The following is a 26,722-nucleotide window of genomic DNA, read 5'->3' as shown; positions in this document are numbered from 1 at the left end:
TTAATTCATACAAGACTTATGTAGAAACATATAATCATATATATAGATCTTGAAAGTTATGATTTCCATATCCGAATTAGATGAAGAAAAAATGATTGTTTTAATTGGAAATAAAAATTGTAATATCAGAAATTATTATTTATATATTATTTTATAAAATTTGATTAGTTTGATACATGTGGACAAAAATTTCGTAGGATAGAGGATCATTGTTTGAAGGGTCACATGTATTTTGGAAAATGAGAATTGAGATAAGAATGAGGTGAGTAATTAAAAGGATGAAGAGAGAGGTGGAAGTAAATATTAGGTGATTTTTAAATTAAAATGTTATTATCTGTTGGATTTTAAAAAAATAATGAATAAAATTGAATGTAACTTTGTAATCTAATCTTCGTGTAAACAGTTTCTCCACTTTATATTATACAATTTTTGGTATATATATTTATATGGGTAGAAATCCGTTTACACTCAAGATAAGTTACATTAATTACATTCAATTTGAGTCATTCATTTTCTTAAGTTCAATGAACGAAATGAGTGAAACTTAAAAATTATTTAAGATTTATCTTTTTATCTCTCATCATTTATTTCACTCACTCATTTGATCAATTAAATTTAAGAAAATGAATGGCTCAGATCAAGTATAACTTAACTTAGGTGTAAACAAATTTCTCCTCATATTATATTATTTTAATATAATTAATGTCATAATATATGATATTTTAATATAAAAATATAATATAATTAATAATATTAAATAGACCTTATTAAAAGCATGGTTGTTATTAAATGTTGACCTATTTAAAAATCTTGCATTATAATAAGTATTTAGGTAGACTAAATATTAGACCAAACTTTTAAACAAACCAATCACAACTTTTAAATCGCTAAATAAGTTCGACACATGTTAATATATATCATATAAGCTCGACATATTTAAGATAATTTATCATCTATTTCCACCCATAATGGAATTCCAAAATTCAAATTTAATTAATACATTTATTATGATGATTAAGAGTTGGAGAAGGTATGTCAAGAAAACATTATACCCTAATTAATATTACAGTTAAACTTCCCACAGAAAAGAAATATCCATTATTTCCATTACTTAAAGTCACAAAGAAATTAATTTCAACTCATAATCATGGACCCCACATTCCATCAACACTAAACTTTCAATCTCCGCCGTTGGTTTCAGCCAAAACTTCAGGAATCAAAACAATCAACACTTCTTCCGACCACATCTGGTGTACCATAGTTTTGTATCACCTCACGTATTAAGAGATGTGTGATTGAACAGAAAAATATTTAATAATTAAAATTTTAACTTTAATATTTTTTTTTCACGAATCGAAATTAACGGTACAGGTACAAAAAGTGAGACATGGAATGTAATATCCTTCTTTGCATATCTGTTGTCCCATACTGAGCGTCTCATGTGTCATAACTTTGTGATTGGTCGAAAAAATATATTTAAATAAAAATTTAATTTTTAAGTGATTTTCTAATGAGATAGATCACGACACATGGAATGACAGTAGCTGTGGGACCCTTGAACAGTAACCAAACTTTCACCATATAAAAATACACGTTTTGTGCATTTCATTTCATGCCTCACATTTTAGTGCCGCCGCGGAAATCACTTTCTTTTCTTTCTATTTTCCCTTCTCATTCATTCCACTTTCATTTCTTCTTATTTCTAAGGTTTTTATTTTATATCATTAATTTTTTCTTATGTTATTTTTTTTCTTCATGAAAATTTTGAGTGATCTAATTTGAGCTGAGAAGATCTATTATATTTATTAAGTATAAAAGCATTTTCTCAGCTATTTTTTTTTTTTTCATTTAGAGGACTCAACCCAAATCTAGTGTTTTAAACTCGATAGGACTAAAATGTTAAGAGTTCGATTCTTAACTATATGTTGTTGGGGTGATACTTTTAGTAGTATAAAAAAAGAGCAATATACATTGTTCCACTAATCTGTTCTTCTGTTTCTAGGTTCCACAAAATATTGACTGAATGGATGTTAATAAGTTTTATTTTTGAGTGAAAACCCAAACTAGTCCTCGATCGCGAATGTGAGTAAAAATAGTCAAAAGTGACTAGTTTGACCGACAATCGAGAGGTTCGGGGACTAATTTGGGTTTTCCAATTTTCGAGAGAACAAAATGATTATTGATATTTTATTATTCTTCTAACTATTTTAAGTGATATGTAATTTAATTTTGAAGTTGCATTTATTTTGCAGATCAAGCTTAGGAAAGTAGAAACAGTATTTGGATCCTTCATTTGTCGAAAAAAATCAAAACTTTGAATAGAAGATGGCAAGCACATTGCAATTTTGGTGTGTTAAAGGGAATGTTCCTTTATCAACAAGAAGAAGCTTGAATTTCAAACCACGAATTGGGTTAGTGAAATTTGTTCCTGCTGAATTGTGTTGTGGAAAAGATGTTGTTTTTTCAAGTGGGTACAAAGTGAAATCATTGTTAAGTGTTACTTGTAATGCAACAACAATAAAAAGTGATGTGCTTGAGAAGAAGAATAATAGTGTGATTGAAGAGAATAATGATGAAAGTGAAAAGAGTAGTAGTTTCACTTGTGTAATGAAATTTGGTGGTTCTTCATTGGCTTCAGCAGAGAGGATGAAAGAGGTTGCTAGTCTTATACTAAGTTTCCCTGAAGAGAGGCCTATAATTGTTCTCTCTGCTATGGGAAAAACAACTAACAAGCTTTTAATGGTATTCATTGTTTCTTTCCATTTTTATTGTTCCTTTGTCTATTTAAAACTGCTATTTTTTAATTTCCAATATGTTAATGGTAGCACTTATTAACTAGTAAGCAGTGTTTTTGATTGCGCTCCCGGTTGCCTTTACTGCGATTATGGTTATTATGGTCGTTGCCATACGAATTGCGGCATGAAAGTTTGTGTTTATATTTTTTTAATTTCATGGGGTCTGATGTGCCCCAAATGTGATCCGATGTCGCCCAAATGATGTCCAATGTGGCTGCATCACTGTGGTTCGGTGTCACACCGCAATTGACGGGTGATGCAGTTGCGGAGGTTACCAAAACCACAATATTACGATTCTATCAGGTGATGCAATTTGTAATTTGATAAAATGCTAGTAAGTACTAATGAGCAAGACCATTTATTGTTTTACCTGCTTCTCAGGAACTAATCTTAAAGAAATGATGTTACTCTTTCTGTTTTGTTAGGCTGGAGAAAAAGCTGTAAGTTGCGGTGTTACCAATGCCTCTAAAATTGAAGAGCTTGACTTTATAAAAGACCTTCATATCAGGCAAGAGCAATGTGTTTTCTTTTATGCTTTTTCCGAAGTGTTAGAAAAATGTTAGAGAAAGAAAATCCATCTTTGTAGACAGTTATAATATTCTCACCAGGTGTTATTTTTATCTTAATCAGGACTGTGGATGAACTAGGAGTGGACAGAAATATTATTACAAGTGAGTTACCTTTGTGCGCTATTGTACATCGATTGTTGGTTAGATTTGAATCTGTAATTTACATTTTTAGTTAAGAATTACGATTATCAACTTTCAAGTCTAGCAGTTGAAGAGCTTTTATGATTGCCTTGAGATTAAATATCGTAATATCCTAAAAAAGTGGTATACAATGATTTGAGCTTGTTATCGAATACAGCTTCATGATGAAATAATTGCTTGATTAGTGATTTAGAAAAATGCTCATGCTTATGGATGACATAAATGATCGTAGGAATAGGATTACTTATGATTTACCTGGTGGGAGGAGAATGAATCAAATATTCAACTATATGGATTGCAATCCTATACCGGTCTATAGCTTCGATAAGAATTGCCAATATTTCTAGTCTGTTGTTTTAAAAGTAACTCATGTCAAATTATGGACCAAATTAGTTCTTTAATTGATAAGAGGAGAAAATTATTACAAGGGTCGGGCGGAATCTTTGTCTCACTATATATCTATCAAGGCAACAAGAAATTTAAAAACTCGCATTTGTCGTTATAATTGCAACTTAAACATTAATATTTTTTGAATACTTTTATAATTACTGTAACCTTTTCATTGTTTTGAGTACTTTGTGTTCTGTGGAGAATTTGCCAGAGCATCTAGAAGAATTGGAGCAACTTCTGAAGGGGGTAGCTATGATGAAAGAGTTGACTAAACGTACTCAAGACTATTTAGTTTCGTTTGGAGAATGCATGTCCACTAGGGTCTTCGCTGCATATCTTAATAAACTGGGTGTTAAGGCTCGCCAAGTATGTTTTTCTTTTTTGCCATTCTAGTACATATTGCAACTACAACGTAGTTAGCCTTTTTATTGCTAATGAAGGTAGTCTAGATCTGAATGAATTCTTCAGATTTTGATTTTGTAGTCCTGATTATAGTGATTTCTTTCAAAATCGGTTTTATCGCAGTACGATGCATTTGAGATTGGTTTCATAACAACTGATGATTTCACCAATGCGGACATTTTAGAAGCTACTTATCCTGCTGTTGCAAAGAGGTTACACGGGGATTGGGTCTCGGATCCTGCAATTCCAATTGTTACTGGCTTCCTTGGAAAGGTCTTTGTGATGCCTTTGTTTTCAATTATTCCTTTCATTTTTCTTCTCCAGACTTTTGTGTTGCTAAAATGAGAAAAACATTTTGACTTGGTTTTCTTCTTGAAAGGCCCGGAAATCATGTGCAGTGACCACACTGGGTAGAGGGGGTAGTGATTTGACAGCTACCACAATTGGGAAAGCACTAGGGTTGCCCGAGATCCAGGTTTGTATATAAAGACAAATTTGTGTAAGCAAAAATGTAGACAAAAGGGACACAATTAACTTCAGTCGCTTAAACAGGTATGGAAGGATGTCGATGGTGTTCTGACCTGCGATCCAAATATATGCCCACAAGCGATACCTGTCCCATATTTGACATTTGATGAGGCGGCCGAACTTGCTTACTTTGGTGCTCAGGTAGCTTAAACTAACCTATCTAGTTCTTTTGACAATATGCCTTGTACGATCTCTCGTGATTATGAAATATCTTCAGATTCTTGCCTGCGTAGTTCGGTATTAGTGTTGAACCATGCTTCTTAATGCTTTAATATCATTATGAGATTTTTTATTAAGCCCAGTGCAAGGGTTGTTATCACTTATTGTCTGCAATGCTGTGTTGTGGTGCACCATTCTTTGATGTCCGATAAATAGGACTTGTTTCTTGTGATATCAGAGTAATCTTGCCCTTTCTTTCTTTGATTTGCAGGTTCTGCATCCACAGTCTATGAGACCTGCTAGAGAAGGTGATATTCCTGTCAGGGTTAAAAATTCTTACAACCCTAAAGCTCCGGGTACTCTCATCTGCAAGGGAAGAGATATGAGCAAGGTTTGTCGAACTTAGTCTTTGGTCATATATAATAAATGTCATTGTCTTAAAGGAAGAGTTCAGTACCAACAAGGCGTTGGTCTAGTTGCGTAAGGCCCTGCTAGATCCCGGAAAGACTAAAAGGTCAAGGGTTCGATTCCTAGGAACGACACTTATTGGGAGGGGCAACCATGCACCCCGAAAGGGATTAATTCCTGGGGATACCCTTGTTAATTTTTCTTTTTTCCACCTGCAGGCAGTATTAACGAGCATTGTTTTGAAACGCAATGTGACCATGTTGGATATCACAAGCACACGCATGCTTGGTCAATATGGCTTCCTTGCAAAGGTGTGAAAGCTAATGCCTGTCGGACCCAACCTCCTAGTGATTGAACTTCAATACCTTTTCAGTCTTGACCCGACTTCATACTTTTTCAGGTGTTTTCGACCTTCGAAGATTTAGGCATATCTGTTGATGTTGTAGCTACAAGTGAAGTCAGTATATCCTTGACTTTGGATCCATCAAAGCTATGGAGCAGAGAGCTAATTCAGCAAGCAAGTGAAAAATATTGCGTTTCTTTCATTAGTTTGATGTTTGTTGATGAGTTATAATATTATTCCGGTATTTTAATTTGCGTTTTGCAAATGTCCTTAGTAATCTTGCTAGATGATGTTTATCGTCTTAATCTCAGCTAGTTTTGAACTGATTCACACCATGCTTTGCATAAATCCGATTGGCCGTAATTCATTATCTTTGAGCAGGAACTTGACCATGTTGTTGAAGAACTGGAGAAAATTGCTGTGGTGAAACTCCTACAGAATAGATCCATCATCTCTCTCATTGGAAATGTTCAGATGTCATCACTAATATTGGAGAAGGTAGTATTGTACTCTGTTTATTTGAGGTGTCTTTGGATTAGTTATGAAAAAGTGATTATTTCAATAATTGATTATGTATAACCCATTATAAAAAAGTCATTATGATGAAATCAACTTTATCTGCAGACATGTTAAACCAAAAAGCAATTTGGAGAAAATGTAAAATTGCTTTTTTGTAAAATAATCAGTGTATCTTTAGCTCTTTTCCATGATGACACTAGAAATTACTGATATGCCATTCTATTACAGGCATTTCACGTTCTTCGGCGCCTTGGCGTTACTGTTCAAATGATCTCGCAGGGTGCATCTAAGGTATCCACATGATCACCTTTTTATTATTCTTCATATTTACTATTATGGTCAATAGGCTCGGTGTTCATCGCCTTTTTATTATATTCGATACCATAAAATTTCGCCATCCACACTTCCACACTTTGAAATTCTTTCGGCTTTAGGCTCGGTGTTCGTCACCTTCAGGCCGAGTATAAACCCGAGACATTTACATGCATGTCAAGAAAACAGTTCTTTTTCATGTTTTTTTCGGTTTCATTTTTGCCAGGTGAACATTTCCTTGGTTGTAAATGACAATGAAGCAGAGCAGTGTGTTAGGGCACTTCATTCAGTCTTCTTTGAGAGTGAGCTCTCCCAGTTAAATAAGGAACACAAAACCGGAAATGGTTCCGTTGCCGCATTATCTTAGGGACACACGACGACCTCGATTTCCATGTCATGGTTATATTCGTAATTAATAATGTCGAGGAATGTTCAATAATTCTACCATGCTGAGATCCCACTAAGTGAGAGTCTCGTACACTAGGCTGCTATTTTTAAAGAATGTTCAGTAATCTCTTCTGAATGTTGAGATGTGTAGAACACTGTATTAACATAAAGAAATATGATTGGTGGGAGGAATTTATGTATACAAATGAATAATGCACCTAAATGTGTGGAATATATACATGCTTTCAGAATCTAAAATCTTTCGAAAAGTCTCACACGACCAAGAATATGAAGATGTGAGATGAAAGGTTTTGTAAACTTCATATGACTTTGAAAATTTTGCAATACTTCTTTAAATAAAAAAGAAATGTTAAAATATTTTATTATGCTAAAAAGTAATTCTATTAATGTATCTTCCCTCACTACAATGTTTGCTTTCACTCATATTTTATATTATTTTATTCATTACTATTTCCTTTGTTCTCATTTTGTTTAGTTTGAAATTCATGTAAAAATAACACTAAGAATTAGGCTTGATATATTATATTGTATCGCCAATGATTTATTGTAAAAGGAGAAGTGGAAAACCAAGAATGCATGAATTAGTGCTTAGTCGATAAGAAAATATATGGTTAGGCAATTACACAGGATATCCGAATTCTTATCCGTAAACAAATTCTTTTATTATAGCCCAAACCTAAATATGTGAGCTCGACCTGACCCTAAATTTATTACGACACATTCAGATCAGGCTAAAAAATTCAGTTTAAGCAAAATGTTTGAAATTCAATACTCAAACTCAATATCTTTTCGGGCTTTAACGAGCTATTCCGTATACCCGATCCATTTCGACACCTCTATCATGTTCTGAAATCTAAGCTCTATGTAAGAACAATAAGCCCAAGCCCAAAAAACTTGAGTCACAAATCTTAATAATAGAATTTTTCCACATTCTAAGCTCCTTCTCTAACTGCTTCAACTCACCCTTATAATTTCACCACTCATACACAAAATAATAATAAAATAATAAAATTATGTTGAGGGTTGTAGCTAAGAGATTCTCTTCTTCTCTTTCATCATCTCCATTGAAGCGTAATCAATCTTCTCTTTATGCTTTCCTTTCTCAGAATCAAATTCATGATCGTAGATCTCATTCTTCTTCTTTTTTCCGCACCGGCCGAGGTTTGGATTTTACGATTTTGCCCCTTGTTTTGGGAATTTCATTTGTTTGTGTTGGTTTGGAATTAAGCTGGAAATGATTTGTTTTTGTTTTCTGATTTTAATTTGTTTTTGCGTTTTTTTGGATCCGGATTCCTGTGAGAGACACTTGTTCGGAGGGATAGTCGTGTATCCCGAAAGAGCCGAAAGGGATTAGTTCCTTTTTCTTAGGATCGTAGCTTAAAGGATATCATTGGTTATATAAAAAAAACCACTAATTTATGGTCACTGCACACGAAGGTTATAGAAGTAAATTTATAGATCTCGATGTGCTCAATAATGAAAAGGCACATTTGTTCTTCCGAAAATGTCATGTCCTGTGACCGGTTGAATACTTTTCAGACAATCACATAAGGGTGTGTTTGTTTCGGGGTATAGATTTATAATCGCGGGAATGACATTCCGAGAAATGTTACTATTACTAGACAATGTCATTCCCGATTATATTAAAATATATGTTTGGTTGACATTTATATTTCTCGGGAATCTGTGTTGATCTTCGTGGGAATAACTTGAAACCATGCTTATATTCCTGGAAATAGATGGTATAGTTATCAAAATATACATATTCTAAAAATATTATTATATTTATGATTATAGAAAGCAAGATTAACATTTTTTCGATGTGATATAACCAGAATAACAAATTTACTCTAAATGATACTTGAATACAGCTACAGAATTAAAAAATTGCTATTTGATTACTTATCTAGTAAGTATTTAGTATAGAAAATGTCTTTTAGTTACGTATACTAACCTCAAGTAGAGGAGGAATCAAGGGATTAGAAGAATGAATACAACATGTCTAGAAATTCAAGAATATAATTGATAAAACAGATATCATTATTAACATAACGTAGGTTGAAACATTCCCAAGCTATTCCATGGGAAGAAGAAAAATTAAAACGTGAGAATTATTTGCCTTAGGAAAGTTTTATACCTGGGTATAATTTTTTACAACTTGAAACAAACACATCTATATGTTATTCCTAACAACTATTCCCAGGAATATTTTTTATAAACTGAAACAAACACCCCCTGAAGTGTTTGATATCACATGTGTTGGCACACTTTTTGTTACAACCCTGACAAAATTGGCCGCTGTGTCCGTTTAGCCTGTGAAAACATAATATAGTGTCCACAAAACGAATGCGGATGCGGGCTGGCCAGTTTCTGTCTATCGCCCTGCCTGTTTTATTGTGGGCTAACAGGCCAGCCTACAACCGTAGATGAAAATAAATAAAATAGCCTTTGAATCATCATTTGATCCTCTGCTGAGTAGTTGGCTGTTTATACTATTTTCTTATTCTGCTTCGATGTGGAATCAGCCTTCCATATTTATATTTTCTTATTAGAATCTTATTCCGTGTTGCCTCTCTTTTGTGAGCTTCATCTTCTGTTATGAGTTGGGCTTGGGAATGACAGGGAATAGGCTTATGAGTTGAAACCATATGTGCTTGTTTTACACATTTGTTGTCCATGGGTTGCCTGTGTCGCCCAATAGGAAAGACTGTAGCAAAGAAAATGGGAAACAGACCGAGCAATGTAGGCTAATGGATTAAAAATGCATACACAGCCGACATAGAAATGCAGGCCATGCAGGCAGGCGCACAACAATGCCCAAATTACTATTACTGTTAAACCTATTTGTGTCTGTCTATCTCTCTTATCCACACTTTGATAGGATAAAAAATACATGAGAGGGTTCATATTCATGTTTAGTCTAAGTGTTGAGTCTTTGAACTTGGTGACATTATATTACATCAAAATTAAACAAACTAGAAAGGGCACCTATGATGTGGAATGAAAAAAATGTTCAATTTTCTTTAAGGGGTGACCTTTTTAGAACATTTTATTTAAAACTGAATGTAAAATGATAAGCAAATAATTTCTTATAAGAAATTCCTTCCTATCTTTTAAGTGATAATAAAAGCACAGCAATAGGCTTTTAGGTACGTGTTGATTTTGAGGGGAATGGAAGGAAATAAGTCAAAGGGTAGAGGAACAAAAGAGAGGGATAGAGATTGAGGATTTTTTATCCTCTTCTTTTTTTGTGTTATTCTTTTTTCATCTGGTATGCTTCTTTTATTATAAATAAAAATATAGTGAATGAGGCACCTAAGAAAACATGTCCTTTTTGGTGCCAATATCCTTCCCTTCTCTTCATGTTTCTTCTATAATACGTGTCCTTAGTGCCTAGTGGTGCTGAAAACTGCACCTAAGTGCATGAGTTTACTTTTTATATTAGCACAAACATAAACGAACATGTTAAAGTAGTTACTAGTTCACTGTTTTGCATTCATTTTCATGTAACACTACTACCTCTGAAGCTAACTTGTTATCTATAAAATTGATATGGACTGAAATCATGAAGTTCAGTGTTTTTTCTTTGATAATAGTAGCAATGGAAGCAGCTTCTTTAAATTTTTCTATAAATAGTTATTTAGCTATGTGAGGGTGAACCTTGGCGCAATAATAAGGTTGTGACCTAGATAGAGGTCACGGTCAATTCTAGACACAACTTGCGGAGTTAAGACTGAGTACATCTACCCTCTCAAGACCCCACTAGGTGAGGAGCCTCGTGTTCTAGGCCGCCCTTGTTATTTATTAAGCTTTGTTTTATCAAAAACGGAGAAGTCTATAAAGCTATTATGGTCATGTGGATTGTGATGTTACAAACATGGTAAGTAATCTTGTGCCTATGCCTAGTTTTTGGGTTCTTCAATTAGGTTGATGCTTGCTTTTCTGCATTAGTTTATTAATTATTCGTCCAACTAAAGAGACTCTAGTAACGTGTGTCATTTTATTCGATTTTGTTTAGGTTTTGCTACTGAATCACTGATCAACCCGAAAGAAAATAGCATCTTTCCTGACATTCCAGCAACTGTTGCTGCCATTAAGAACCCATCTTCTAAGATTGTTTACGATGACCACAACCATGAGCGATTTCCTCCAGGTGACCCAAGCAAGAGGGCATTTGCCTACTTTGTCCTTACTGGTGGTAGGTTTGTTTACGCCTCTCTGGTCCGTCTCCTTGTACTGAAGTTTGTGCTCAGCATGTCTGCCAGTAAGGATGTTCTTGCTTTGGCTTCAGTTGAAGTCGACCTCTCCAGCATCGAGCCAGGCTCTACTGTGACTATTAAGTGGCGTGGAAAGCCCGTATTCATCAGGCGCCGAACAGAGGATGATATTAACCTGGCAAACAGTGTTGATGTTGGATCTCTCCGAGATCCCCAACCGGATTCAGATAGAGTCAAGAACCCAGAATGGCTCATTGTGGTTGGGGTTTGCACACATTTGGGTTGCATCCCATTGCCGAACGCTGGTGACTTTGGTGGGTGGTTTTGCCCATGCCATGGTTCACATTATGATATTTCTGGAAGAATTCGGAAGGGACCAGCACCATACAATTTGGAAGTTCCCACTTATTCCTTCTTGGAAGAAAACAAGTTGTTGATTGGTTAATAATCATGATCATTTGGGATGAATTTAAGTTTTTCTATTTCAAAATTATTGGACATATATACCTTTGAGTCCTTATTATTGGGTATGGTTTAGCAAGTTGTTTAAGTAACTTGGAAATGTTAAAGTTCACTTTTGGGTCAGACTTATATGAATAATCTCACCTGGCTTTTGCTTTAGCTTATAGCTAACAGTGTCAGGAATGTTGAATTTTGCATAATGTGTAACACTTTGAAATTTGCTTGTCAAATATGTTAGAGAAATTGAATTGAGTAACTTGGTATTTTGTATGTGTCTACATTGTGATGGTTATGTAGGTTACTTTAGAGTTTAATGTCTATGAATGTGGATTAAATTTTGAGTTAAATTCATTAATGGGGTATCATAATTTGAACTATTTATCAAAATCAATATCATAAATTAATGCACACTAAAGAGCCTTTTTTCAAGGCATGAAATTGTGTTCAAGAACCGCATTCTGAGGATTGATATTATAAAGCATCTTTTGGTCTAGTAGTGTAACATAACATATTGTCATATATCGGAAAGATAAAGATTAAGCGATATACGGGCCATCATTTGTTAGGGGAATAGTAATTTGGGTAGGAATAGTAATTTGTTATGAATATTGTTAGAAATTTCTCTGAATAACATTCTTTGTAATAATATGAAAGTTTGTTTGGTTTTGAATGTATAATATGAAATATATGGTACATTTATCAAAATATTTCCATTATTTAAAATGTTACTCTAATTATAATATTTTTATCACAAATGATAAAATAAATAAACTAAAATAAAATTTATGCTTATTACCATACTTATATATATTTTTAAATGGTTTTTTTATATTTTACAAGTAAACTTCATAATTTAAATGTTTCTTAAACGGGCGTTGGTTCAAGTGGTACATGTTTGATTCCTCTAAAGCTTCTCGGGTTTGAGTCTTATGGATAGAAAAAATATCCATTGGGAGAGTTAGCCCCACATACTTGTGGATATTCCCAACTCGGATATGATTGTCTCTAGTGCGAGGATACCTGTGGGTAGGGCTGGCAATGGACCTAACCAACTCGATATTCGTTCAAAACTTGATTCGTTATTTAGTTCAATAAAATTGGTTCATCAACCAAATGAGCTGAAAATTGAGCTCGTTAAATAAACAAGCTAAACTTAAGTTGAATATAGTTCGGCTCGTTAGGTTTATGAGATGACTCGATAGATTTATATATATATATAAACTAATTTTTATGTTTATTATGGTTCATACATTATTTTTTATATTTATTGTTATTATATATATAAAAGACTATATTTATTGTCAAGATACCAACTGTTTGAACTCTAATCACACTGAGTTGTTACCATCAAAAGTGCCTCATCTGAATCACTAGTCTCTTGATAGAAGTCTTCTCTTTTGGTTAGTAGCAATACCTCTTCTTCCGAGTCCTCATCCTTGGTTAATCTGGCCTCTCCTTCTTTAACATGAGTGACATTTTTCTCTTTGCATTCTAAGACAAAATGACCCTAATTTCTATAATTGAAACATTGGATTCTACTATTATCCTTTTTCTTCATGTTATCCTATTGATTGCCCCTTTTATTAGTCTTGCTGATCTCAATGTCATAACTTTGATTGATAGAGTTAATCCTTTGAGACCCTAGTCCATGTGATCCTGAATTTTTAGGCTCAACTCTCTTGTCACCATGCCACTTTCCTTTGTCCCTTTTAAATCTATCATTGTGTGCAGAACCTTTCTTTCTGAATTGAGCATTCAAGGCCTGTTGAGATTGCCTATCAGAGTGTCTTTCTATGAATCTTTGTTCATATGCTTCCAAGGAGCCCTACAACTCACTAATCTTGAAGTTTTCAAGATCCTTTGACTCCTCTATTGCCACTACAATATGATCAAACTTAGGAGTGAGTGTTATGAGTATCTTCTCCACTACACCTTGCTCAGATAATGTCTCTCCCACCCTTTCATTAGATTGATCAAACCACGAATTCTTGTGATGTATTCTGCAATTGTCTCTTGCTCATCCATTTGGAGCAATTCATACTGCCTCCTAAGTGTTTGAAGCCTCACCTTCTTCACCTTCATTCCACCTGAGTAACTTTTCTCTAAGATTTCTGATGCTTCCTTGGAACAAGAAGCTACATAAATCTTCTCAAAGTTTGCAGATCTACACATCGATGAATCAAGAAGATTGCCTTGCAATCCCTCTATTAGGATTGAGTGTGTTTGAGGTTGTAGGGGTTAAGGTCATAGTTAGGACGTTGGCTTGGGTTTTTGGGGATATTTTGGCTACGGTTTTGGGGCTTGTTTGAGTGAGGGGAATGTGTGTAGGTAAGGTAAGGTTTGAATTTGTGAGTTAAGATGTTTTACGGTTTGGATTGGAAATGATAAGGGTGGCCATGGTTTGTTGTGTAATTTAGATTGAATTGTGTATGGATGGTTATGGTTTGATGGTGTTTGGTGTTGGTGAGGAAATAGATAAGATATGGAAGGGGGAGGTGCCACAAGCATATGTTGCTTGATAAGCCAATGATGTTCGTCACAATCAATAATGTTTGATAAGAACTTGTTGATGACCATGACCAACTTAGGATTTAGGAGTCACAACTCAACTAAAACACAATTCAATTTGAATCCAAAATAAACTTAACTTTTCATTAATGACATGAATCACATAAATATGAAATTCAGAAATTGACTAAGTCTAGTCCTAACCTACTAATATCATTTGAAAATAAAATCCTAACTAAATGGTAAATTAATTTGACTTGATCATTTTCGGTTGGGATGTGTGGTTGTTGGCCGAATTCAAGCATGTGTGCATTGACCAAGTATTTGTTGAATTTTGAAAGACGTGATTCATTCTTGGTCTCTTGCTTGGCCAAGGTCTTTTAGGGCTGACTTGTGAGTCACACGCCCACTTGGCCTTGTGGTTAAGAATTTGAATTTGAAAGAAGAGGTTCTTTAATCTCCATGGCCGAATTTGAGGTGAGTAGAAAATCTTCCACATTATCTTCAATCCCTTGGATCATGGTGGTCAAATACGATGGTTGGAATTAAATCTTTCACATGATCTTCTCCTTCAACCGTGTGCTATTCTCATGCCTTCTCCTTATCTTCTTTCAAATCTTCACAACAACTTCTAACTATGCCTAACACTTGTCTCCATCTTGAATTTGATTTGAATCTTGAATCAAACTGATTTGTCAAAAGAAAATTAATAAATCTCCACATTTATCTTTAGGAAAAATAGAAGCTTGAATCTTATTTAATTTGAGTCATGTTGTCTTCATGCTATCCCTTGTGTAGGGTGTCTAATTCCTTATATCTTCCTATCTTCATGCCAACTTGTCTTTAGTCATTCAACTCGATCATGCCACTAGATTTCAAATGAACTAGCCATGCCATTCTTGAATGCCTTGACTTGGTTGTGCCTCATCACTTGAATTTGAATCTTCTCTAACCGTGCCATGTTTAGACAAATCACTGGTCACTATTGGACCATATTACAAGGAAATCAAATAATTTCCCAATCCCCAAATTACATCAAATTAAATAACTAAAATAATTAAATGAAAATAAGATAAATCCTAAGACTATCCATAAAAATTAAATTATCATTTATTAAACTTATGCAAATAAAAATAAACTAATTTAAATAGAAACCTAAGGACATAAATATCCTTCCTCCATGTAATCTCCAAGGTCAGTTGTGTCATTTGTGACATTGAGTGGTCCTGATTTGGCTTAAGCCCTAGTCATAAGACCTTCTTGACATCTCTTACCCTTTGACTCAAAGGTGGGCCTAGGATGGTTTACATCAGTATTCCTCAAATTAGAATGCACAAACTTAGTTATGAGAATGATGATGTAAAAATAAAAAAACATAAAATCATACTCGTGAATTGGTGAAGATGATAGATTTGTGGAACAAAAATTTAAAAATAAAATAAAAATAGTTATGAGAATGATGAAGTAAAAATGAAAAAAAACCAAAAATCATATATGTGAGTTGGTTTGACATTTGAAAATGATGAATTAAAAATTAAAAGAATGAAAATGAGAAATAATGTGTTGTTTGAGTAGAAAGCATGTTAAGAAGTGAAAAATAAGATATTTTCAGAATTTTAAAATCATTTATCATAAATGAAGAGTGTTTAGTTTAAGAATTTTATCAACCATACATTTTTACAAAAAAATTATACTTTATACTTTATCACAAATGTAGAGTGTCTAGTTTTATAATTTCAATAATTTTTTTCTTATTAAAAATAAATTAAAAAGAAGATAAGATAGTAGAAGACTTGTTCAATGTTTTTAATTATATAATTCATTAATTACTTCCTGTTCATTAATTATGCTCATTTGATTGATTTTATTTTTAAATCTTTTAAAATAAATAAAATAATTTAATTTAATAAAGTGACTTTTTTAATGTGCAATTTAATATTAGAGTCTAATGATATGAATATATATCCAATTTTGATATTGAAAACTGATCCTAATGTTGTCAACCATTTATCATATTGATGGCGCAAATTAATGAGTTAATATTAATCCATTGTCATTATTTATACTAGTTTGTTTTTATTAATAATATGAATTTACTTCATGTTATAATTTTTGTATTTATTATAATATTCAACTTAAAGTGAGATTTATTAATTATAGTTATCTAAGATTATATAGTTTTACTTTAAAAATAAAAAATATTAAGGGCAAAATAAGAAAATACAATAATGGTAGTAATTATTTCAAGTTTTGGCTTTATATATAATATAGAATATAGATATAGAAATATAGATATAGATATAGTTACTATATCATTCATTATTCATTTATATTACTTTTTGAATAATGAATAATGATTAAAAATAAATAGTGGATGATACAATAACATTGTATATAACTCATATAATTTTGTTCTCTTAATTAATATACTTTAATATTTTTTAATGAGTTGATAAATAACTCAAATGAATCTAATATTTATGCATTAAGTTATACCATCAATACATTATTTACCATATATTTATAATATTTTTATTTAAGAATCACTAATAATAAAAATAAATAGTTAATAATACATTGATAATATAAAAAACTGATAAACTTCTGATCCATACCTTTTTGCTCACATGATTTCAAACGTTGACGAGGAAGTCAAAGTCTCTGATATCTGATCACACGTGTGCGATCCGGTTTAACCTATCAAACCGAATTGACTCGAACCAATCGAACCGGATCGAACCACACGAACCCGGTTCATGAAAAAGAAAAAAACGGTTCGAAAAAGGAACCACAGTCCTTTGATCTTTCTCTATTTTCTATCTCTGTGTGCGCCAATTGTGGTGTGTATGTGTTATGTGTTATGCTATGCTTCTTTCTAAACCCAATCTCATAACTTCTCTCTCTTTCTCTCTCTATCTTTTTCTCTCTCTTTTTTCTATTTCAATTCTTTTTTTCTCTCAATTCATTTACTCCACAGATTGAACTCATTCTTCTTTCACTCATACTGCCGCTCAACAAATTCAATTCACCCACTGGTATTGTATTTTTTTTTATCTTTCTTTTTTTCGCTGTTTTTTTAGGGTTTTTATGTTACGATTATGAAATTGAATGCGGTTTCGTCTTTATTTTGTGAAATTTGATGTATATGCTGATATTTTTTATTGTTTTTGGGTGTTGGTGATTCATGAAGAAATATTTTACTGTCTGAATTTCTGTAAAATTGTTCGTAGTTTTTTTATTTGTTGTTGTTTTTTCTTTCAGTTATCGCCGTTGTAACAGTCTTTTTGTGATTTTTAGTTTATTTGTAATTGATTTTTTTAAAGGAGATGTAAGGGTTTGTGAAAACGAGCAATTTGCTTCTAGTGATAGTTTTCTAAAGGAGTTATTGACATGGTTGAACATTCATGGAAGTTTCATTTTTTGTTGAGAAAAAAATGTTTAAATTTGCGGGAATTTGGGGCTTGGAAATTGTGATATAATTGTGACTGTTTTGCAATGGTGCTTACAAATGAAGTTTCTCATTAAACATGATGGTGTTTCGCTTTATTCTGGTTTAGTGTTTTGTTGAAGTATATTCCACTGTATCAATGGCTGCTGATCAGAGGAGAAAACGGTTAAATGGTGCGAGCATTATGGGTAATGGTTACAGAGAGCAACACAGGACTAAAAGACAGAACTTGGGACCGGTTCAAAATGATTTAAGCATGAAATCTCATGTCGCTGTTGAATGGGATGCTAATCAGAAAAAGGTTGTTGCCAAGAGGGAACAGATTGGCATCAGTTGGAGACATATGAAACCATATGTCAGTTCTGTATCTAAAGATCACAATGTCTTGGCAGATGTGTTTACCATACCTGAAGAAATTTTTGATTTGGACAATTTAAGTGAAGTACTTTCATATGAGGTAACTATCATCTAGTGGTTAGTTTCTATCCGTGTTTTAAATTCCGGTTGCCGTTACCTTGTGTTCATTGCAATTGTAGAAAATTGCAGTCACAATTGTGGTCGTGATGTCGTTGTGAAGACTCTTGAATCCGCAATATTGCGGCCACAATTGTGGTTGCAAATCACAATTTAAAACACTGGTTTCTATTGTTTGCACCTGAATACAGCTTTTATTTTGTCTAGGAGAAGTGTGTCTAAATCATCTTTTATAAAACTTTTGGCAAATGGCAGGTTTGGAAGACCCATCTTTCAGAAAATGAGAGAAACCTTCTTATGCATTTTCTACCCAGTGCCTTTGAGCCACATCAAACTGTGGAAGATTTACTTTCTGGAAATAACTTTCAGTGTGGAAACCCCTTCTCAAAATGGCAAGATCTATTTCTTTGTTTTTTGGAGACATAATCTGTTGTACTTAGCAGTTCATCTATTCCTGCACTTCAACATATACTACACATGAGAGTTTCTTATTTTAGATGACTGCTCTGATATTAGTTATTAATGTAATGTTAAGTTAATTGGCTTTATTATTAGTTCCTGAGTTGAGTTGAATTGAGTTGACCACTTTTACCAATTTTGCATATTTTTGGTTATAAATTCTATTTTGTAGACTTTTTGAAATTCGAAATTCAGTCTAGGATTCCTCATATCTTAGAGCATGATAATTGGTCCCTATGAGCGACTAAGATGAATGTAAGGATGAAATATAGAGGATCAGAGCTTCAAAATTGCATGGATCACACAATTACCTCAAGTAACTAATTCCCAGTCACACTTCGATAAGGAACTGCAGAACTGCTCACATAGAAGTCTAAGTGTTTGTTGTTGGGAAGAAAATATCAGAAAGAGGATGGAAGAGAGAAGAGAGGGTAAGGAAAGTGTAGAAGCAACTTGGTGAGAGACAACCATGCACTCTCGAACTTGATTGTGATAATTTGTATTTTTATTTTATCTTTCGTTGTATATGTTCATCACCCCCCCTGTTCTTAATATTTCTCTGACATGAGTTCAACGAGGAGATTATATCTATATTCCTATCCTGTTTGTGTAATTGTGCTCTAGTTTTATTTCCGCATATATTGATCCATTTTCTAGAATTTATTTTGCTTCATACAAAGTTTCTTAATTTTGTATTTTGAAGAAGGATTTGGTTGAAATTATGTTATTGTTCATTAGTCTTAGTTTCTATGCTAACATTTGTGGCTTCGGCTATTTAACTACCATTTATATGCTCATCTGGGTTATATGATTTTTTCGTCAATTCTGTTGGTTATGGCTTCACCCGTTTTCAATCTCTGCAAGATCCTTGTTTCCTTGTAGTGTTGGGAAAGTATTATTAAGACATTGAATGGAATTTTTTTAGATTGGTGATTGTTCGTGAAAATTTTCTGAAGTGACAAATATCTTTAAATATATTTTCAGGGGTGATTCACTTTGTTTAGGTGATCTTCATCCAGATGTGATTGTTGACCGTGAGCAGCATCTGAAGTCTGAGAAGAGAGCATACTACTCACAGTTACATAACTATCACAAGGAGTAAGTAATGCTTAGCTATTCAACCTACACTGTGAATTTATATCTTTTTGGTTTGGTACTTCGGTTTGGTACTTAATGGAGTATTGTCATTCTTCTTTTGCAGTATGATTGGATTTCTGACTAAGTTGAAGAATAGGTGGCAAGGCTGTAAATATCCAGAAAAAGAAATTGCACATAAGATGTGGAGGTTAGCACTTGGAATTTTTTTTTTATGTATTGCAATCTGCATCCACCATACACCTGCACACAAACAAAATTAGGTAGATCATATTCTACAATAATGTTTTTATTAAAAGTAAAATTTCTCGACTGTGTGCAAGCATGGGAGAACACAACTGGATTATATCCTAGACATCCTTCACATGATCAACTTTATGAACAGTTAGGGTTGTCATATTGCTTTGAAACTGAGATAGTGAAATCCTGGAAATCTTTTCACAGATGTATCTGATGAAATGACACTTCCCCTTTGTGTGTTCTGTTAGACTACTTGATAAGGAGTCTGATAATGTTCATCTAACTAATTTGCACATCTCTGGTAGTTGTAACTTCTTGAATTATTTATGCATGAGTAATTACATTTATTTCATTTTTTATTTTTTATATTAAACCATCACTGTACTAAAAATGAAATTTCTTTAAATGGTATTTGATATGCAAAGGGGAAGGTACCTCATCTTTGAAAACATCAACCTACTTGTATAATTGCTTCACTTTGTATAGTTTATTTTTCAGTATTGACTGTTAAGATATAATTTATGGTGATATCTCTATTTTGTAATGAATGTCTACAGATTTTTTTAGTTTTTAGCTTTTCGCTGACGTTTCTGCTAAAGCAAGATATGGCAGTGAACTTTTACTTGGGGACTTGACTACTTGATTTTTACGAGGTTTTGCTCCTTGATTGGAATTTCAGGTGGTAATCGCTATTTTGTTGGATTTATGCAGGTCAAAGAATGATTTAGATAATAGAATGCCATCAAGTGTCAATGGGTCTAGAGTTTATGATCATGATGGTAATGTTACATTAACATCTGAGTCCTGTTCCTGGGATGCAGAGGATAGAGTATGTAACAGTGACAACCAAATTTCCTCACTGAGAAAGGATGATAAACTTCAAAGAAGGTAACTAGTGAGTTTGTAATCAACAACATTTGTTTGTGCTGAACTTCTCACTGTGTCTTTTAATCAGCAATATCTTCTAGAAGTGAACTAAAACTTAGACCACAGGGCAGAGACAGCACTTAGCTTCTCTGATTTTCTTCTTTCTTCTTTACTAGTACTTCTGTTTTTGTAGTTTCTATCTCCTATCAGTGTACTCTGAGCTTGGCTCCTTGATGTTCTTGTGTTTTCTATTTTATATATTTTTAATTTTTTTACCATTATTGTCAGTTATTATCTGTTTCATTCTTTATCACTGTGCTTGTCTCTGCACTAAATGTTTTCTTCAATTTGGCCTCTATTGTCAAGCAAGACTTTTATTGTGGTTAGATATTTGGGTGTTAAACACAGGCATTTTGTAATATGGAACCAGCTATATATAACTATATCCCGAGGTCAATTTTTTTTGTCTGCTTTTGTGTTATGTTTTTCAGTTGTTTTTTATGGGCATTATTTATTTTTATCTTGTGTTGAATGCTCAATTGTCATTATGTTTTCTTTCTTCCTCTCGTAATCTACCCCCCCACTTTTTAATGCTTAATATAAATGCATGATATAATGTTTGACAGGGTGCTTGAGAAAGGCATTGTTAAAGGAAAATCTAGAAATTTGATAGGTTCATTGGACGATATGGCTAATGTGAGAGAAAGGCCCAACAAAGGAGACAAACTACCCAAGCGTAATATTCATGCTAATGATGGTGACAAGTACATGTCATGTATCAAGGTTAGGCAGTCGACTTTTCTATTTTTGAGATATACTGAATATGCAGGTTGCTATCTCATCAGTGTAATTAAATTAATTGCACAATAAAATTTGGTTAGCAATTGTGTGAATTTCATTATTGTTGTTGAAACTTAAGGTATACTTCAATTTTTTATTGGATGTCAAACTGCTATATTCTTAAATTCCTTTATTTTTGCTTGTATTAGAGGTTTGAATGAATAAATGTGATTTTTTTTTTCAAATCCTACCTAGTACAGTTGTATGAATTTAATCTTAACCGCATGATACTAAGAAAAATTCAGTTGAACTATGCATACTTTAATTTTTGTTAGGGAATTTGCTGATTGTTTTTTCTATGCATTTCAGATTAGTAAGCAGCAGCACGAACTTGTTAAGAGTATGAAACAATCTGGTAAAAGTATCCAATCATGGTCTCTTAACCGTGTTTTGGGTAACCTTGATAACATTCATGTACAACCATATGAAGTGTTTGTCAAAGATGAACAGAAGAAGTTGTGTGAGCATTGGTTAGTGAGATATTTATGATATTTTTTGTCAAACTTTTATCATTTTTAAAATTTTCATAATATGTTTTATCTGTATAGGTTGCAATTGGTGAACAAAGACCTCCCTACTGCATATTCAAACTGGACGGAGAAACAGATACAGAGACATGCAGTGAGAGATTCATTGGTGGCAGAGATGAAGAATAAATCAAAGCCACTCCTAGAGGTTTGTAATGGTGTTTCCCTTTCTAAGGTCCTTTATAATTTCCTAGAAGCTAGATTTTGTATGGTTTAGTATCTCAAATGCCTATAAGATCCCTGATCCCGTAATAATTAGAATTTTTGGTAATGGCTCTTCTAAAACATTTCCAACCATAATTTGTCCTCCAGGAAGAGAATAATGTGATCTCAGGGAGCGAGCTTCAGGATCAGGCTGAGGATAACATGAGCTTAAGGAGCGAGCTTCAGAATCAGGATGAGTATAACATGTGCTCAAGTGGAGAGCTTCAGGATCAGGATGAGAATAATGTGAATTCTGGGAGCGAACTTCAGGATCAGGATGAGGATAACATGAGCTCAGGGAACGAGCTTCAGGATCAGGATGAGGATAATGTGAATTCTCAGAGCAAACTTCAGGATCAGGATGAGGATAACATGAGCTTAGGGAACGAGCTTCAGGATGAGGATAACATGAGCTTAGGGAACGAGCTTCAGGATCAGGTGGAGGATACAGGTGTAAACAATTCGTTTAACTCAAATGATGATAAAGATTCTATTGTTAGGTCCCCAGAGAACCAATCCCCACATAATTCTTATCTTAGAAATGAATTCTTCAACCCAGTGAGTATGGGTCCGGATAAGAATATTATTTCATCAAGGCAAGCTGATGCTTCACTGAATGAAGTTGAATATTCAAGGAATATAAACACTGAGGATGTTTCTATTAATGAAAGCTCCATACATGATAATGTTGCTTTATCTAAGCATGCTGTTGCTTCACCGAATGTTGAGTATTCAAGGAATATGAATACTCAGGATGTTTCCATTAATGAAGGGCCCACAAATAATCCTTATCTAAGAGATGAATCATTGAACACAGTGAGTATGGGTCCAGAAAAGAATATTGTTTCTTCAAGGAATATGAACACTCAGCATGTTTCTATTAAAGAAGGACTATCTTTTGCTTCTGGCAGTGATGTCTGGCAAGCAGTTGAAATGCCACATTCATACTATGATTCTGCTGTGACCCATGAGTATACATCCAGTGGGTTATCACTGGCAAATCCTCAAGTCAATGGAGAGCAACAGACCCGACTGACTGATATTCAACCTGATTTGGATCACCTTGACACAGATAAAGAGTTGTTACACCGGCAGTTTGGTGATGTAACCTTCAGCTCTTACCAAAATCAAGACCGAAGTAACATTTTCCAGTCTCTCTTCAAAGGGGAGGGAATGTTGACCTATCATCCTGAACAAAAAAGAGATGAAGTAGACTTCAAGCCTTCAAACAATGTTATGATAGGGAATGACCAATTTTCCAGTCATTTTAAGGAGCCATTGCAAACATCGCTGACATTGGACCCGGGGCATAGAAGAGCTAATGAGGTTTACTTGCCAGTAAACATGCCAGATAATATTTATTCTGATAGAGGGAAGTACTTAATCTCCACCACAGATCCATTGGTCTTCACACAACATGCATTGCCTGCGGCAAGTATGACCGATTGGTCTGCTAATACTGCTCACATAGCTGCACCTCCTCAATCTCATTTAAATAGCAGAGATTTTATTGATCATCATTGGTTTCCTGCTGACCATCATGTTCGCGCTGGCTGGAATGGGTCTAATGACAGTAGTGCTTTGGGTCAGAGTCTTGGCACTCGACCAAACACTGATCAGAGCTTATTTAATATTTTATCACAGAGTGGCCATTTACGTTCGGGTAATCCTTATGATTCAGTCAGAAACACTGATCAGTTTCTTGCACCAAGAACATACGGAGAATTAGATGCAGCTATGCCCAGGCCCAATGCTGTTGTACCACAGACTCCTCATCCACCAGGTTATTTCAGTGGACATGAGGCACCTAGTGGTATGGTGCCTGATGATATGGCACGAATGAGCTTACCGCATCAGAGTTCTGCATTACATGATCAAATGGGAAAGCCATACTTGAGGTCATGGAACCAGCAATGAATGTTTTACCCGGTGTTAACAAAGCGAGTCAGGATGCAGAGCTTGAGTGAAGATCGAAGAATTGCTCATATGCTCTGTAATAGTATTTAAGAAGACTGAGATGAAGCTGGTGTTATATATCCTGAGAGATAGGTTTCTGTACATACCTATACCGAAGTCAACTCAACACCATGTACATACCTAGATATTAGATGAGCAGGAAAATCAATGGGGTAAGATGAGCTTCAAGAATTTCTGGTTGTTAGGCATGTTACATATTTTATTTTATTTTTTATTTGACTTTGGAGACATAATTCAATAATTTTGGAAGTTAAGCAATGCAGGAGGCTGGTGCTCCTTTTGGAGTTATATTTAATATTGGTTCCTTTTCATAATTTCTTCATGTGCTAGTCATGCTGAAACAAATAATAGTCTTCTTTGGGCATCTTTTGATGGTTCCAAGTTTCAACCAAATTAAATTATAATAAGTGGATATAATCTTCTCAAAAGTGTTTACTTCAAAATGGTATACTACCACTAATTTGTGATATTTCATTAGTAGATTTTACTTCAAAATGTAACCTCACCATCAATTTAATCTTCTCAAAAGTTAAGCTCGAATATTAGACTAGTAAAAACAGAATTAGTCTCTATAAAGTGTTTTAAAATTTAAAATAATATCAAAATTTTCAAATGAGTTAAATTAGTTATTTTGAGGAGGTCAAATTAATTTCTATAAACTGTTTTAAAATATGTTAAAAAACTAATTTAACCTACATTTGAAATTTTTGGAAATCATTAAGTTTTCCATTTTTTGAGGAACTAAACTGATAAATATTGAAATGGATATTTACTGAATAATTTAATGGAAAAATAAAATATGAATTGATGAAAGTGAAGAGAAAATGATATTTATAATTTTTTAATTAAAAAATAATTGCAGATCTTATAAAAAAAAACTATTTTTTATTATTTAATTTTTGCTTCTTTTTATACGTAACAGAATTCTCCTGCCCTTGTGAAAGAACCGATGATGCTTTTTTCTAGACAACGTTAGTGACATGTGTGACCAACCGACACACTAGTATCACTTTACTATATATAGTTTAACTGTCCTTTTTTCTTTACCACGCATGAATCTTATTCCATTATGTATTACCAAGAAACTAACACGTTCTTTCATTCTATTTTCCAACCATAAACACTCTCATTTGTTCAACTTCATATTTTTTAGAACTTAATAGAGAAGTAAAAGAAATGGATGAGAAGATGAACAAGAAGGAAATGAAAGAAGTGATTCGATTAGAACGTGAATCTGTCATTCCAATTATAAAGCCTACACTTATTATGACTTTGGCCAATCTTATTCGTATGTTTTTTTGTTGTCTCATTTATGATTCCAATTATATATATATACTCAAACTTTCACACATGCATGCACTCTAGCTACAAAATATGTAATGTTATTGTCACAACATAGTTGTTTTTCTGCCGGATCCTTGTAATGATATCTCTTCCTACCAGTGAAATCATGACATGTGTGTTATTTCATCATTTTCTATAAAAAAATATATTCTAAAACTGAACAAAATAGTACACATGTCATGTTTTTAGACGAGTTTTATGCTGTAAAGATAAAAGATGTAGTTACTTAGTACATGGTTTGTTATTTTATATCTTGTTATCAAGAAGTTGATACATGTTATATGGTATGGTGAATTTGGTGCATGAGTGAAGAAGTTGATACGTGTTATATGGTATGCAAATCATCAATTGGAATGAGTGAAATTGTTGGAACAGAGAATTATTTTTGTGCTAGGGAGGGGCAAAGGTTGTTACCTCTTCTCCCCTTCAGTTTTTGGTTCATGTAATTGAGTCCTTTTGTTTACTATGTCTAGAACATAGTTCGGATCGAGCCGAGTTTTTGAAGCTTTGCAAGCGAATAGAGTATACGATTCGAGCTTGGTATCTTCTACAATTTGAGGACTTGATGGTATTCTCATTTTCTTCAACATTTTGAGATAGTACTAGTAATATGTTTGGAATTTGAAGTTTTTTTGTGTGACTACAGCAACTGTACTCTCTCTTTGATCCTGTATCCGGCGCACACAAGTTGGAGCAGGAGAAGCTAACTTCTAGAGAAATTGATGCACTTGAACTGAATTTCTTGACATACTTATTTCAGGTATCACGGATACTTTGCGAATTTCGAATGCCTACAATTATCTTGGGGGGTATCTTGTTAGTATAATTTAGGCTTGAAAAGAGATAATGATGGTATTATTAGTGGAAAAATGAACTCAATCTGTATAATTAGTCTTCAGAATGATTTTTGTATAGAAATTACTCGGCCACGAGGTTTGAAGCACACTTGTTCAGAGGGACAACCATGCATCCCGAAATGGATTAGTTCCTTACTCTTACTCGGGTCAGGAATTCATTATATATTTATATCTATGGTTAAGTATATAACATTGCAGCATTCTAAATGAAAATATATATATATATATA

General features: G+C 33.5%; 4 protein-coding genes and 1 long non-coding RNA gene across 13 annotated transcripts; 4 read left to right on the top strand and 1 right to left on the bottom strand.

Annotated features, from left to right (window-relative positions):
- On the top strand, positions 1,578–7,159 carry LOC109335727 (aspartokinase 2, chloroplastic-like). 2 transcript variants are annotated; one of them, XM_019571886.1, is made up of 14 exons: positions 1,578–1,658; positions 2,253–2,742; positions 3,221–3,303; positions 3,426–3,466; positions 4,107–4,261; positions 4,421–4,570; positions 4,677–4,772; positions 4,850–4,966; positions 5,256–5,375; positions 5,611–5,703; positions 5,793–5,909; positions 6,117–6,233; positions 6,483–6,545; positions 6,793–7,159. In XM_019571886.1, exons 2-14 carry the CDS (start codon positions 2,326–2,328, stop codon positions 6,931–6,933), a joined length of 1,710 nt encoding a protein of 569 aa, XP_019427431.1. In that variant the 5' UTR covers positions 1,578–1,658; positions 2,253–2,325; the 3' UTR covers positions 6,934–7,159. The 2 variants fall into 2 exon arrangements, with proteins under 2 accessions (XP_019427431.1, XP_019427430.1); XM_019571885.1 differs by having other exon boundaries at positions 1,603–1,707.
- Positions 6,158–17,680, bottom strand: LOC109335730. The gene is made up of 3 exons (XR_002106238.1): positions 17,668–17,680; positions 7,423–7,428; positions 6,158–6,263 (listed from the first exon to the last, which is right to left on the bottom strand). It is a non-coding gene; the product is annotated as an uncharacterized LOC109335730 (long non-coding RNA).
- On the top strand, positions 7,912–11,877 carry LOC109335729 (cytochrome b-c1 complex subunit Rieske-4, mitochondrial-like). The gene is made up of 2 exons (XM_019571888.1): positions 7,912–8,135; positions 10,993–11,877. Exons 1-2 carry the CDS (start codon positions 7,988–7,990, stop codon positions 11,634–11,636), a joined length of 792 nt encoding a protein of 263 aa, XP_019427433.1. The 5' UTR covers positions 7,912–7,987; the 3' UTR covers positions 11,637–11,877.
- Positions 17,691–24,606, top strand: LOC109335725 (uncharacterized protein DDB_G0286591-like). Of its 8 annotated transcripts, none has more exons than XM_019571882.1 (10): positions 17,691–18,066; positions 18,339–18,475; positions 19,527–19,640; positions 19,744–19,827; positions 20,589–20,765; positions 21,371–21,527; positions 21,894–22,054; positions 22,133–22,259; positions 22,424–22,465; positions 22,712–24,606. In XM_019571882.1, the coding sequence occupies exons 1-10, from the start codon at positions 17,749–17,751 to the stop codon at positions 24,230–24,232; spliced, it is 2,838 nt and encodes a 945-aa protein (XP_019427427.1). In that variant the 5' UTR covers positions 17,691–17,748; the 3' UTR covers positions 24,233–24,606. The 8 variants fall into 8 exon arrangements, with proteins under 8 accessions (XP_019427427.1, XP_019427422.1, XP_019427426.1 ...); XM_019571877.1 differs by having other exon boundaries at positions 22,424–22,585; positions 22,628–24,606; XM_019571881.1 differs by having other exon boundaries at positions 22,424–22,627; positions 22,748–24,606.
- On the top strand, positions 25,357–26,477 carry LOC109335724. The gene is made up of 3 exons (XM_019571875.1): positions 25,357–25,580; positions 26,110–26,204; positions 26,283–26,477. Exons 1-3 carry the CDS (start codon positions 25,469–25,471, stop codon positions 26,460–26,462), a joined length of 387 nt encoding a protein of 128 aa, XP_019427420.1. The 5' UTR covers positions 25,357–25,468; the 3' UTR covers positions 26,463–26,477.

Source organism: Lupinus angustifolius, chromosome LG20 (genome assembly GCF_001865875.1).
Source record: "Lupinus angustifolius cultivar Tanjil chromosome LG20, LupAngTanjil_v1.0, whole genome shotgun sequence".
Taxonomy (NCBI): Eukaryota; Viridiplantae; Streptophyta; class Magnoliopsida; order Fabales; family Fabaceae; genus Lupinus; species Lupinus angustifolius.
Note: the sequence above shows the minus strand (reverse complement) of the source record. Positions and strands in the feature narration are given on the sequence as shown.

Excerpts from the sequence above, each read along its gene's own strand:
- LOC109335725 (XM_019571876.1), top strand. The coding sequence starts at position 17,749 with ATGGCTGCTGATCAGAGGAGAAAACGGTTAAATGGTGCGAGCATTATG. Across the intron at positions 18,067-18,338 it reads GTGAAGTACTTTCATATGAG|GTTTGGAAGACCCATCTTTC; the intron begins GTAACTATCATC and ends GGCAAATGGCAG. Across the intron at positions 19,828-20,588 it reads ATTGCACATAAGATGTGGAG|GTCAAAGAATGATTTAGATA; the intron begins GTTAGCACTTGG and ends GGATTTATGCAG.
- LOC109335729 (XM_019571888.1), top strand. The coding sequence starts at position 7,988 with ATGTTGAGGGTTGTAGCTAAGAGATTCTCTTCTTCTCTTTCATCATCT. Across the intron at positions 8,136-10,992 it reads TTTTTTCCGCACCGGCCGAG|GTTTTGCTACTGAATCACTG; the intron begins GTTTGGATTTTA and ends GATTTTGTTTAG.
- LOC109335727 (XM_019571886.1), top strand. The coding sequence starts at position 2,326 with ATGGCAAGCACATTGCAATTTTGGTGTGTTAAAGGGAATGTTCCTTTA. Across the intron at positions 5,376-5,610 it reads AGGGAAGAGATATGAGCAAG|GCAGTATTAACGAGCATTGT; the intron begins GTTTGTCGAACT and ends TTCCACCTGCAG. Across the intron at positions 5,910-6,116 it reads GCAGAGAGCTAATTCAGCAA|GAACTTGACCATGTTGTTGA; the intron begins GCAAGTGAAAAA and ends ATCTTTGAGCAG.
- LOC109335724 (XM_019571875.1), top strand. The coding sequence starts at position 25,469 with ATGGATGAGAAGATGAACAAGAAGGAAATGAAAGAAGTGATTCGATTA. Across the intron at positions 25,581-26,109 it reads GACTTTGGCCAATCTTATTC|AACATAGTTCGGATCGAGCC; the intron begins GTATGTTTTTTT and ends TACTATGTCTAG. Across the intron at positions 26,205-26,282 it reads TACAATTTGAGGACTTGATG|CAACTGTACTCTCTCTTTGA; the intron begins GTATTCTCATTT and ends GTGTGACTACAG.